Here is a 14330-nt window from a genome sequence, read left to right as displayed (position 1 = left end):
TGGAGTTTCATCAGTAATGTAAAATGTCAAGGTAAACATGATTTTCTAACATCTAAAAATAGGTGGTTTCGCTCTGAGGAAAGAATTGCTATTAGCAGTTAGCTTTTTCAAGGCTCAATTGCCTTTAAGTTTGTCTAAATATTAGATGCAGAAGGGTAATTCCTCATACGGTTTCAAGATCCTCCTTTGCTTGTTCTGGTCAGGCTCTTAATAGTGCTGGTGCAAAGCCACATTCACAGTAAGTGTGGCTAGCCTGTTTACTGTGCCACAGATCCGTATTTATTCGTTTGGATTTAGGGAAGGGAAAATGAGCTCACCGGCTTCACAAAAGAAATGTTTACACACGCAATAGGTGTAACAAGTCATTACAGAGTTGTAATGTTTGTCCAGAGTATCCACAGCTTCTACCAGACCACAACTGGAAATTATAGCATTACAATTATAGCTAGAAAGACAGATTTTACAGACATTAAGTATTTTATATATTATGCTACATATTTTTTGCTTATATAAACTGCAAAAAAAAAAAGTAAACCCTTTTTAAAAGTAGCTCTTTTTTATTTTTCTTTGTGTTGTTTTTAAGTATCAGGTGAATGAATTGGCTTCATAATGGTGTAGAGTGTGATGGAGTGCTTTGACATCAAAAATTACTAATATAAAATTGTATTATTTGCTTCTTACATGTTTTATTCAGTGCTTTCCACAACCTAATCGGAACAGAGCTGTGACCCATTTTTGGGTCGCGACCCACAAGTTGAGAACCCCTGTTGTATATCATTGGTGTCCCACCCCCACCAGCCCTTTACAGGGGCTCTATCTGTTGTCCAGACAACAAAGTTTGACCACTGAAGAATCTGTCCAGTTGAAACAGTAAATCAGCTTGAGTGAGCAGGTGAAAATGTTTTGTAAAACAAACAGTGGAAGTAAATGATACTGAAAAGACAGCGTCTTTCTTTTGGAAAAGAACTTACATTCAGGCTGACTAACTTCTGCTTTTTCAAATCAGATGCACAGATATTCTCTAACAGTTTCATAGAAGTTGGAGGAGGTGCGTCAGCAGTTGTTAAAGGGGATTCTGATTGGCTGACGTGCATGAGAGCAAGACACATGTCATGAGTGAATGCTGCACTCCCCACCCCTTCTTGTGAAGCTTGTGGACTCTGGGTTTATTCAGGCAATGTGTGTGTGTGACAGAGGAACAGAGAACATAGAAATATAGCAAACAGAAGCCCAGATGCTTTACTGTGTCTGTCAATTCTACATGGACTTTTGAATGGGATTTATAAACTGATTGATCATAGGATTCATATCTCAGCGATGGAGGTGGGTATTCTTCACTTCTAAATTAACTAAACATCTTCAGAAATGACACATCACTTCTTTAGGTGCATCTTCAGACCCTGAATGAACTTGTAACATGAAAAGATTTCTCAGAAGAACCATACTAGCCAGCTGTCAGTGTTTCAAAAAGGAACCGTCTTTCTTAAACAATAGTATTTTTTATTTTTGCTTACCATTCAGATGTGGTGTCAGCTCTAACCCTTACCCTCACTGCCTTAGCCTCTTATAGACTCTTACATTTGCAGGTGCTTTGTAATGTGATACCGTTAACCCGGAGAGAGAGAAAGAGAATGGCACTATATTGCTGTCTTTAACATGCTTTTGAAACCAGGGTCGAGTTGGGTTGGAGATGTTACAAGAAACTTTAACTAGTATAGATGGATATTAGCACTTTTACTATTGAAGTCGCATCTCCATTCGAGTAAATATTTCTATGGTTATCTGATGCTGTTAGTGAAGAGCTTAACATTGAACTGCTGAACTTTGTCACAACCAAAATCTTGGCTGTGGTTTAAGGTTACACATGTGATAAAACATGTATATGTTTATTTAGAGTATCAAGTTGGATATATTTTGTCTGTTTTTATATCCAGCTGGGTTCAGTTGACTAGATTGGTCTGTACATTGAATTTATTTTAGGTTAGAATGCAGGAAAGTTTATGTCTAAATGAGTGATCTGCTGTACTTACTCCTAATCTGCTTTCACATATTGGAGTGGTTTGTACACCTGTAGATCAACAAAAGGTGAAATATAAGCCTCAATACTCTGTAGTGACCTAATGGTAACATAATTGGTCACTTTAGGATTCAGGATTCTTTACTGCCGCTCTAAAATAATAATGGATCCTCGCTGGATTTACCAAAATGAAAAACCTTACTGACTCTGAAAGTTTATTTAATCTTTGCGACTTACAGGTTTCTTTGACATTTGACCTTTTGGCAATTTCCGGGACCTTCTTTGTATCAAGTATTTTAATCACCTGCGGTGTACCGTGACAGAAATTAGTGACAAAATCACACCCACAGACCGGCCTGCTTCCTCTCACCCACATTTCCAAGACATAGGGAGTAGACTTATCTTTAGAGAACTTCTATTTTCTATTTCCTTCGAATCAAAAGTCATTGATCAAAAAAACTGAAAGCTAACATGTTATAAGGTAACATTTAAACCTTAAATCTCGCTGTATTTATTACATGTTAAATATAGAAGCTTCTGATAATGCATGTTCACATTTGTAACTAAATGTATCTAAGCTAACAACTTAAACGTATTCGATGAATCAGGGGGAAAAAATCTACAAAGCCTCTGCTATAGGAAGATGTCAAAATGTGGTGACAGTGTATGCATAAAAGCAGAAAAACATGAAGGGTCAGGAAATAGTCTGCAAAACACTCCACTCATTGGGCCTAAAAAACCCTCAGCCTTTTTTTGCAATATATCATAATCATCTAGCATAATCTGCTGCTTGACTTTACATTCAATCGTTGTATTGCGTAGATGCTTTATATTTCCTGGTATCATTTCAAAACACTCAAATTTCTAAAAGGGGAACTTGTAGCTAGTGATGGGATGATTGCATTTACTCGTATAGCATATCTAAAAATCAGTCAGTCATGATTATCTCCTGTATCCTCCCTGGAAAAATGAAAGAAAGAAACAAACAGAGCCATAAGAATCGATGGGTCCCATGAATTCATCTCTGGGAAACAAGAGATCTGTGTTTGATATCATCGTTGCTGTGACACAGGAAATACCAAAGAAGTTTAAGTTGAACAGTTTATATATAACGGCTGGGTGTTAGTGGTTGGAAAAATGAAAGAAAGAAACAAACAGAGCCATAAGAATCGATGGGTCCCATGAATTCATCTCTGGGAAACAAGAGATCTGTGTTTGATATCATCGTTGCTGTGACACAGGAAATACCAAAGAAGTTTAAGTTGAACAGTTTATATATAACGGCTGGGTGTTAGTGGTTGTTGACCTTTTTTCACATTTAATGGGTATAAATTAGCATATTGGTTCAAGTTATGGTGAACACTTTTAAGTTCACCTAAAAGTGAAAATGTACTCACCCTCAGGCCATCCAAGATGTGCAGATTTGTTTCTTTATCTGAATCCATTTGGAGAAATTCAGCATTATAACGCTTGCTCACCACTGGGTCCTGAATGGGTGCCATCAGAACGAGAGTTCAGCCAGCTGATTAAAAAATCACAGAAATGACTCCAGTCTATCACATTACATTAAAAACGTGTTTTGCATATTGGTCAAAAAGTCCCTTGCTGTCAGTTCTTAAATTCAGTAAGCTGCAAAGTGAACCAGACCTGATTGCTAAAAGTTTTTTTTTTTTTTAATCATCTATACCTGCTATATTGTCTGTATTTTGGCCAAGAACAAATAGTTAAGTTGGTTCTTGTTAACTACTCTCTGATGCATGGGAGAGAGTGGGATAAAGTTGTCACTTCATAAAAGGCTTTTAACTATGAGATGAGCTTGGAAAGCAAGTTAAATTTTTCTTGGGTACACTATTTGCATGAAGCATATATCAGACGGCCTACATCGGTGCATACTCATGCATTCACTCAGTGTGTGACGGTCTAATATATCACCTTAACAAGGCAGCTTCCTGGCCCTGTGAAGAGAGATGCTCATTGCCTGAGCCAGTGACCCTGTGAGCACGCCATAAATATTTATGTCAAAGCAATCCTATCACTCCAAAAATATTATTCCTTTGGAAATATGGACCACTTTGTCTAATCAACAGCTTCTCTACCATCTCAAATATGTGCACAGTTTTCCAATTAAAGGGATAGTTTACTTACTTTCTTTAGAGTACAAAATGTGGAAAAAGTGCAGTTTCTGTGTGGTTTTGTCCATATGGTGGAAGTCAATGAGGGCCAAGGTTGTTTTGGACCCCATTGACTTTCATTGTCTGGACAAAAATGGTTTTCTTTTGTGGGCTCATTAATATAGCATTAGAAAGTGCTAATGATGAAAATATCTGAGAATGTTTTTGTCATTCTCTGCATAGCAGGCCTTTTTGCCTTGTACGTAGAATCCTCTGCTGAGGAGTGCTGACACTGGGGTTTTGCACTTTCACCTATAGGTTGGGGGTTAAACAGAATGGGAAGCTCTTTCTCACACTCAAAGTGTGAACACATTCTTACCATAAAAGCTTCTTACCAGAAATGATCCATACACTTACATGTATGGATCATTTCTGACTACACTTGTTCATAGGAATATATGTAGTTCTCTGAAGAAATAAATCTTAATTTTATTAAAAAAAAAAATAATAATATTTTTGAAAGAAGTCTGATAAGTGTTACCAAAATATATATTTTTCATTAAAGGAAATATTGCTCCAAAGGTATTCTAGTGAATCATGCAATAAAAAAGCTGGAAATGATCATTATGTGAAAACACAGTATGGCGTATCACAGTTTTCATCCTGTATGTGCAGAGAGAGAGACGTGAAGGAGAGAGACAGCTGCTTCTTGAGAGCCGAGGCCAGCTGTCCCAGTCTGATCTGCACAAGCAGGCGTGTGCTGGAATCCCAGCTGAATTTGACCTCCTTTCTCACTGTACACACACGCATACTCCAAACGCAAACTTAGAAATGTACACACTCAGCAATCTTCCCTTTAAAGACACGTGTGCGGTGGTACAGACCAGGGGCAAATTCACTACAGTCACATAATTTCAGCAAACAGTATTTGAGCTGGTTAGAGTGTTAATCTGTTGTGAACAGTGTGTACAATGTTCCAACCATTTTTTTTGGCAGAAATATGTTAATAAGTGTGAAAACACCCTAATTCCTGTGCTACCAGGATCACAAAACAGAATTGCAAAAATAATGCTTTTTTTGAAATGTCTACCTTCTTTCATTGGCTGGGGCAAACGTATAACCCCGCCCCAAGCTCACGCCATTGGTTGAGCCAATGTTGATATATGTCTCAAACAGAGTTTTGACCTACCAACCAAAAATTGTTTTACCTGTACACTGTAAAAATATACATCTTGTTTTTTTAAGCATATTCAATTACCAAGTAAGTAAATACATTTCAATCAATGTATTACAAGTACTCTTTTCAGCATGAATCCAGTGATTCTTTTCTAAGCGAATTAGGCCTATTGTATTATCGTACGTTCCGAAAACTCTGCTGTTTTTGTGTTGTAGTTAGCAAAACAAACAACTGAAATAACCACAAGAGATACATATCTTATTCTTTTGTATGCAATGCCATGTCTACTATTAAAGTAAGTTGGTGCAACTTGGGTTTGGTGCTCTCGTTTGCAGCACACTCAAGGTTATCATGTACACACAAAGCATGCTGGGACTGGCTCTGTTGTGTTTTGGTCTGTGTGGGTTAGTGTAGGGGGGTCTGTGGTTTATTGTGGTCAGCGTGCATTAACCAAAGCCTGCGTTGCAATAGAGTGGAGTGCTTGCGAGCGGAACTGATGCTCTGTGGGCTGAATAGAGGCTTTGTGACAGAAGATCCGTCCATGAGCCATTTAAGGTAGTGCTTGCACCCGTCTCTTATCAGCGGGGAGTGGAGCTTTGAGGAAGGAAGGCTGTGTTGGGGGAGAGGATATGGGGGGGGGGGTATGAATACACACATCGCACACACATGTAAATTACATGGAAGAGGTGGTGATCATCTTTGCAGACAGCTCTTCAATTTAGAATTTATATTTAAGCGTTAGGTGAGTTGTGAGTCAGTCAAAACCCACCTCTTTTTTTTTAAGAATATTCTGGTAAATGAAAATCTTTAATTATTTTTTATGTGTGAATTAAAAGGATTGGATCAAATGTATTAAGAAAAATGTAAAATCTAATAATTTTATAAAATACTGTTTGTATATTGTTTGTAATATTGCACTCAAAAGTATATAATAAAATAAAATTAATTGTTCCCTATATATATATATATATATATATATGAGAGAGAGAGAGAGAGAGAGAGAGGCCTGTATGTATGTGTGTACATGTTTTTGTGACATATCAGGACACAACTCTGTATAATGACATGGGTATGACACAGGTATTACAAGGAGAGGGTGACTTATGAGAACATAACCCATGTCCCCATTTTTCAAAACCATACAGAATGAGTTTTTTTGAGAAAGTAAAAATGCACAAAGTTTCCTTTGAGTGTTAGGGTTAGGTGTAGGGTTGGTGTAGGGCCATAGAATATAAAGTTTGTACAGTATAAAAACCATTACGCATATGGGATGTCCCCACTTTTCACAAAAACAAACACGTGTGTGTGTATTAAGTTGAATAAGTAAGCTTTCCATCAATTTATAGTTTGTTAGAATAGAACAATATTTGGCTATATATTTCTCTCTCTCTCTTTCTCTCTCTCTCTTTCTCTCTCTCTCTCTCTCTCTCTCTCTCTCTCTCTCTCTCTATATATATATATATAAATTTTAATTAATACTGAATGTTTTCTCTATTCTAATTATATATATACACACACATAGTATATATAAATAGTTATACCTTGGAATAGGGAACATATTCACTATTAATTCAGAGTTTTCCCTCCATAAAGTAATTTGCTACCTATTAATAATTGGTAAGGTAGTTCAGTATATGACATAAATATTTGTTTAATAAGTACTAATAAAAAGCCAGTATGCTAGTAATACACATGCTAATAAGGATCTAGTTAATAGTCAGAATCGGTCCTTAAAATATAGTGCTGCAATGATATATGTGTGTAGAATATAAAATAATATACATATATTATGTATTAAATATGTATAAATTATATATACATGGTAAGGGTTAGGTGACTTAGAGATGATTAAGACAAATCAAATAATACGTTTTACTGAACTATTAATTGAAGCAACCAACTTTAACAAAACATTCATGCATATATTGTGGCCAAAAAAGAAAGGTTTTTGCACGCAGCATAGTGAATGTCACATACTGTAGTTTAAAAATATGAGGACAGATTGAGTGTATTCGGACAATATTGTAAAATCAGATCTGTATGGCTTGACATTTAATGCAAAATGAAAAACTGATTATAAATTTTGACAGTTTTATTGTTTTTGCTTTGTTTTATGTTGTTTGTATGTATTATTTATTTAACTGGGATCAAGGCTAAGTGGCTGATGAACAGTTCATGTTCGTGAAAGGTATTCTTCTATTATACTCCATTGCAGTTTAATTTGAATCATCTGCACTGTTGCTGCTGAGGAATTTGTGAGCACATGGGATGGGTTTAAAGGGACGTGTGCACATAGTAGAAGCATGTGTGCATGTGTGTGTGGTAACGTGTGCTGAGTGAGAGGCTCTCACGTCAAATCTCTTGTTTACTGTATGATTTTCAGGTGCAGGTGTTTGTGTGTGTCTGAGGGCCTGTTTATAAATAACTGTACAGACAATAAGCACCTGAGTATCAAACTCCGGAACTACTGTTGAATTCACAGACAAACAGAGTTCTGCTCAAAATTATTTGAATGGATTCATTGTTCACAATGTTTCCCACTGTTAAACATTCTAGACCAGAATTTTCTAAAGAATACTGTTGCAGGAAGTGAAAACCAAACATCCATTCACCTGTCTTTGGACATCCACATTCTCAGTTATAGTATTCAGTATTAAAAAAACGAATGCAAATATTTCAAAAATGAATGCATTCATACAAGGTTGCGGAAATCTTTTGGTCATTCACGTTTTATTTATACACAAACACACGGACACATTTTGGGGTCGGTACAATGTTTTTTTAAAAGATAATAATATCTGAACAAAGTCTCATAGGACATCTAAGAAACAAGGTCACGGGGATTCTTTCAGCAAGTATACGAAGTTGTGTTTAGTTAGGCAAAGGCCCATTATCCATGTCACACAAGGCCATTGTTTGTTCAAATCCAATTCCAAGACACCACTGCCATCCATGGTGGTCCTTGTGTGTCATTGTCATTACGTGTCTTCTTCTAACCAGTAGCTGTCTTTAGAGACCCTTCTCTCACATCTTCGGTCTTCTGTTTTCTTCAGACGCTGTTTGCCAGAGCTCTTTATGACAACACAGCCGAAACCGAGGATGAACTGCCCTTTCGCAAGGGTGACATCATCGTGGTGCTGGAGAAGAACGTGGCGGGGATCCTTGGCTGGTGGAAGTGTGCTCTTCATGGACGTCAGGGCCTGGCACCAGCGAACCGCCTGGCTCCACTTTCCCCAGCAGAAGCTGAGAAACTTTGTATGAACTTGGGTACAGAGAGCAACCTCTGCCATCAGAACATCTATCAGATTCCAAAAGCCACCAGGCCAGTAGTGATTCCGATCTATGAAGAAATGAGTACAATACATAAAGTGCCCCCTCAAGCTGCCTCTTCACAAGAGGATCTAGAAGGAACCAGATCTCATGACGTAAGTCTCTCGCTGGTGCAACAGCACATTTTCCATCAGTAACTATGTTTTTATGCACCCAGATAATCTGTTGAGAATCAAATTGATGGCTCTGTCAGACTGAGATTCCTTCATATAAACACCTAAATAAAGCAAACTAAGCTTGATCCTAATTCATTTCAATTGGATTCAAACAGGTGGTGCAGACCTCAATTCATCTGATCAACAGGAAAAAAAATTCTGATTATTCATAATCTGACTATTCAGATTCAGGTTTCAAAAATACCTGTCAGATTTAAAACATACCTTCCATATAATGTACAGTCCTGTACTACATATGCTTACATACATTTAAAATATATGTGAATTGGATTGCAATGTTTAATGTTCATATAAACAGAACTTTCAGAATCTGGAATCGGATTAGATTTGTCATTTTTTGATTTTTTTAAAACATTGACAGCCAATCAGAATACATTTGACTTTGAGCTCAAGCATTTAAAGTGGCAGGCGACATATTAACAGTCCATTGGAGTGGACGCTAAAGTTATTGGACCTTTACATGTGATTCACTAAATATTCCATGAAATGTCAATAGCCAGTCATTCTAAAATATAAAAGGGAGAACTGAATGTGTGGATGATTCACAGATGGGGGACCAGGAGCCTCTCTCTGTGGGGACAGGTATGAAGCACATGGGCTTTATGAGCTTGTAAAAGAGTAGTAAAGACATAATTCAGACACACCACTAACTACAACCAGAAGATATATGGAGGGAGAGAGAGGGAAGTGTCTGTGCTGTGTAATAGGTGAAGTAGTTGGGTTCACATTTTGCCCATTTCCCCTCCTGCTTCAGGGAGAAATGTTTACCTTAGCAGCTTACGTGTGGCATGGCTTCAGTTAGAAAACTGGGATAATGGGAAAGGCACACAGTAAAGTTTACAGCACTAGAAATGGTCCTGTGTCGCTTTAAGAAGTGGGCCATGTTGTCATCTAGACTAGAGTATTCAAATTTTTGCTTGTTTAGTATAGCATCTATACTTACACTTTTTATCTTTTCAGGCTTTAACAGTCAGAGGTGGTACAGAAATATATGATGTCCCAAGCCTGGTAAGAAAACCTGCCTTGTTCACTTTAAATGCTCTTGAGTTTTTGTTTGTTTGTTTTTGAGTTGTTCAGTAGCCCAGGGGTTTACAACTGATATCATGGGACACCTAGAGGTCAGCAAGAGGGCTTGCAGAAAAATTGAGAGGAAAACAAAGAGCTAAAATGAAGACACACAATGTAGAATTTATCAATGATTATAGAATATATTTTTACTTATGCACTATTTATTTTATTGACAGACATTGTTTAGTCAGTTTAAAAATACTGTATAAATAAAAAACAAATCCAGATATCATTTTATAATATAGAAAATTATTAAATAAATAATATTTATTGTGAAAACTGAAAATATCCTCAGGTTTATGCATCTAATATTAATACGCAGAAAAATGTGTGCAGAATTTGTCTGGAAAAAAAATATATTTTTTTTTTAATAAAATTATTTGTTTTGTCTTTCACATTAGTACAGTGGCAATACTAAAACTCATAACATTTGGAAACATAACATTATTAAAATAATATACAGTATGTTACGAAATAACATTAAATTCTCTGAGTCTTTGTACATGAAAACATTATTTTTGGGAGTCCTTGGCACTGAAAAGTTTAAAAACTCTTGCACTAGTCATCTTTGATTATTCAGTTAAAAGACTGAAAAGATTGTGAAATAATCTGCAATTGATATTGATCAAACTAACCATTATAAATTGTGTAACTTGTCTTTTAAAGCCATCTACAGTGATGTCAAACACAGACTTTCATAATAGATATGAAGTGCTGCAAAGTGCGAGATGTATGACTGCAACCAAGACAAAAGTAAGCATGGTAACGTCTGTACAGCAACTCATACAAACACATCATAACGGTCTTCACTCATGGAACTCCGATTCAGTACAGAAGCTGAATCGAATCAATTTGTGAACTATTTCTAAGTGAAATATGCTATTTATTTGCTTCGTTTTTAGGTCAATGCATTACCCCCAATGACTTCCCAAGACCTCAATTATGACATCCCAGCACCCCCTATCAGTGAAGGTATTATAAAATGTGGTTATAGTACCATGCCGAAACCCTGCAAGTCTGAATGGATATATGACGTGCCTGTTTTCCCCCAAAAACAAGGATGTGAACCTTGTGAGCCTAACTATGTCACCATGCCACCCAAAACTATGAATTCAAACATGCTGCTTTATGACACTTTGCCAAATCACAGCTTGCCTGAAAACAGGCACAGCCCTATCCAGCCCCTCTATGACATCCCTAAACCGAGCAAAGCAGTGGTGCAGTCTTGTACAGATACTGGGAATGCAACAAATTCATACATCTATAATGTCCCACCTTGCCTTAAACAAACAGAGAGCCCTGTAGTGTTACTCAGAAAGCAAAAGTCCCATGAATCTCTTGAGTATAGTGCTAAACCTGGACCCATGTTTGACCGTTGCCCCTTGAGGGGCAGAACAACGTCCAGGCAGCCAGTGGAAGAGACGATAAGAAGGGATGATGAGGACAACAAAGACCACCAGAGGAGCTCAACAGTGTCCACCTCCTCCACAGCTTCCAGTTCTTCCAGGAGCTCATGCGACTCTTTCATGCTGAGTTCTCCTGAACCTGAGCCCTTGCGTGAGGTCACACTTTCACAGGAGGAAGCCAGCAACAGGTTGCTTGAGCTGCAAGAAGCAGTGTGCCAATCTGTGCCAAAGCTTATGCTCTTCGTCAGCAGCCATTGGAGAACCAAAGAGCATCTCAGTCAGCACCTCCATCAGATCCACATGGCCATTGAAAACGTGACTGACTCTGTCACCTGCTTTCTGAACTTCGCCTTGGATGTCAAAGGTAATGCACAGCGGCTGACAGACTTCAACCTGCGGACCAGGCTTCTGAAGCAGCTCTCCATTGTTGAAGACTCAGGCTTGATCCTTCAGCAGGCTACAAGGACTCTGCGAGATCTGGGCTGGCTGCTAGATAAGCTAGCTCAGGATGACAGCCAGTCACAGACGCCTGACCACCTGGAGCGCTTTGTTATGGTGGCTCGAACCATACCAGAGGATGTGAAGAGGCTGGTATCCATCCTCAATGCAAATGGAAAGCTTCTATTCAGAGTCCCGGCTAAGGAACCAGAAGTAGTGGAGAATATAGGCCCATCTGAAAGAAAAAGTCACAGCAAAAGTGAACCAATGGTAGACTCGGGCATAGATGAAAGTGACTATGTACAACTTCAGGTAGGCAAATCACACCATAATTCTTTTCATGTTATGAGCTATTACTGATAAATGGTTGATATTAAATGTGGATGAATTTAGAAAAAAGTCTGCACACCTGTGCTCCACAAATATAAAAATTTAATAAGAGACTATCACATAGGTTTCTATCATGCAACCTCTTCATCAGACAATTAAGGATTTTAACCCAAATTAACATTAACATTGTTAACAAATGAACATCTAAACATTTCTTATGATTACCATTTGAAAAACACCAACCTTTTGACTGGTTGTGTGATGTTGAGTAAATTATACAAGACATGAACAATAATACTGTTTACCTTAAAATTATAACCAGTACTATTACTTTTCAACAGACAAAGACAGAGTACGACCAACAACCAAAGCCAGCAAAAAGCAGTTTTAAATCAAAGAAGAATGGTGATACCTTAAAGAAACAGGTAAAAACTTGGGACCCTCCCAATACAGCTCAACGTATTGCATTAACTCATTGATTTCGACTCTCTTATCATGTTATTACTCATTGTGTCTTCAAAAGGTTTCCAAACCACAGTCCATTAACCCCTGCAGTCCACTCCCGACCTCCATCTCTGACCACTGCCGGCTGTATTTTGGAGCTATTCAGAAGGCCATCAGTGTGTTTATAAGTAGCCTGAATGATGGACAGCCCCCTGAAACGTTCATCTCCCACAGCAAGCTGGTCATCATGGTGGGCCAAAGACTCGTGAACACTCTGTGTAATGAAGCTAAAAATCAAGAGGCCAGCAGGGATATGTTGTCTATGAGCAATCAGCTGTGTGCCCATCTCAAGCAACTGGCCATAGTGACCAAGAAGGCAGCTTTGAACTTCCCCGACAAACTAGCTCTCCAGGAGGTGCAGGACATTGCCAAAGAGCTGGCTCAAAGGGCACAAAACTTCAGAATGTCACTGGACATCTGAGCAGAAGTTTGCCATCTGTTTGCCCAGTTTATTGTGTGGAGGTGGTGTGGTGAAGACAACATGGTATCTGTGAAATATCTCAATTTGTGTGATTTGTATGAGTCTAAACTAGCCACCCTTAATACAAGCTCCTTTTTTGTTCAACCTGTTAGTCTGGATGAGGAGGCAGTGTTAAATGTAACACTGGAAAAACTTTTAATTATAACCTCAATTACAACAGTATGCTGATGCAAGAATAAAAGCTTTTGTTCAAATACCAGTTAAAGGTGTTTACATATAGATATTAAAATTATCTTGCAATCAGGTTTGGCTGTCACAGTTAAAATATGTATATAACCCGTTAAAAGAACATTTTTTGAAGTGTTTGCATGGAATTACTGTACGTCGTTGTGGGGTTATTAAGCAATCACTGTGACACTGTGCATGTAAACACATGAAGACAAAGCAGAAAATGTGCTAGTTGTTGTGCAGATGTTAAAGTGACAGTTCACCCAAAAATGGAAATTCTGTCATAGAATGTACATTTTTGGATAAACTGCTCTTTTTAAAAGCAGCAATACAGCAACAGTCTTAAACGTGATCTTGGCATCTATTAGTCGTATTCTTTGTAATGTTGTCATTCTGCCAAACCTCAGACTTTAAATGAAAAATTGCACTTTTATAATGCTCAACACTGTATGAAGATTTTTGGTCATAATATATAGACAAAATGTATGTAGATGACTATATTATGTTTTTGAAAAGTCAGTGTTTGAGCAAAATGTTAATATTCCCTCAATACAATTAATGGATTTTTTTTTTTTTTGTATAATTTGTCAGTGTTCTAGTTTTCAACATTCACACACTGTTTTTTTTTTTTTTTTTTTTTTTTACAAATAATTATTTCTGTAAAAAATATTTCTTCTAGACACAAATAAAATGTTAATTATCAATTTTTTTGACTGTTCATGTCTTATGTGGTAGTTTATTGGTTAATGGGATAGTTCACAAACCTGTATAACTGTCTGTCTTTTGTGGAACACAAAAGACAAAATAAGAACATAATGTTTTGATTACTACGGATTTCCACTGTATAGATGAATGTGCAAAAATGTCTGGCTTCTAAAGTCAAATATAATTAACAACTGGCGCCCTCTATGGACTGAAACTTAGAAACCATTTAGTTTAGTGCTGTACCCAACCAGACCATAAACCAACAGATGGACCCCAAGTATTTAAAAAGCTGTTAATTTTTGAATAATTAACTTATAACAATTGATCCTTACTTAGAAAGTTAAAAGAAAGTTAATGGTTATTTAGAAATTTCACAGTTACACATGACTAAAATGTCCTGTACTTAAACGGAAGAATAT

At 37.3% G+C, this 14330-nt stretch overlaps 1 protein-coding gene across 1 annotated transcript; it reads left to right on the top strand.

Moving 5' to 3' along the window:
* The first annotated feature begins 1178 nt into the window (after positions 1-1178).
* Positions 1179-13898, top strand: LOC132126695 (cas scaffolding protein family member 4-like). Its single transcript, XM_059538143.1, has 7 exons — positions 1179-1323; positions 8359-8730; positions 9772-9819; positions 10546-10632; positions 10782-12035; positions 12395-12478; positions 12577-13898. Exons 1-7 carry the CDS (start codon positions 1318-1320, stop codon positions 12976-12978), a joined length of 2253 nt encoding a protein of 750 aa, XP_059394126.1. The 5' UTR covers positions 1179-1317; the 3' UTR covers positions 12979-13898.
* Positions 13899-14330: the final 432 nt, after the last annotated feature.

Source organism: Carassius carassius, chromosome 44 (genome assembly GCF_963082965.1).
Source record: "Carassius carassius chromosome 44, fCarCar2.1, whole genome shotgun sequence".
NCBI lineage: Eukaryota > Metazoa > Chordata > Actinopteri > Cypriniformes > Cyprinidae > Carassius > Carassius carassius.
The sequence above is the reverse complement of the archived record's forward strand: the minus strand, read 5'-3'. Positions and strand labels throughout refer to the sequence as shown.

What these genes read in the sequence shown, in the direction of transcription:
- LOC132126695 (XM_059538143.1), top strand. An exon ending in TGACTGCAACCAAGACAAAA is followed by an intron (nt 10,633 to 10,781) that starts GTAAGCATGGTA and finishes CTTCGTTTTTAG; the next exon opens with GTCAATGCATTACCCCCAAT. An exon ending in GTGACTATGTACAACTTCAG is followed by an intron (nt 12,036 to 12,394) that starts GTAGGCAAATCA and finishes ACTTTTCAACAG; the next exon opens with ACAAAGACAGAGTACGACCA.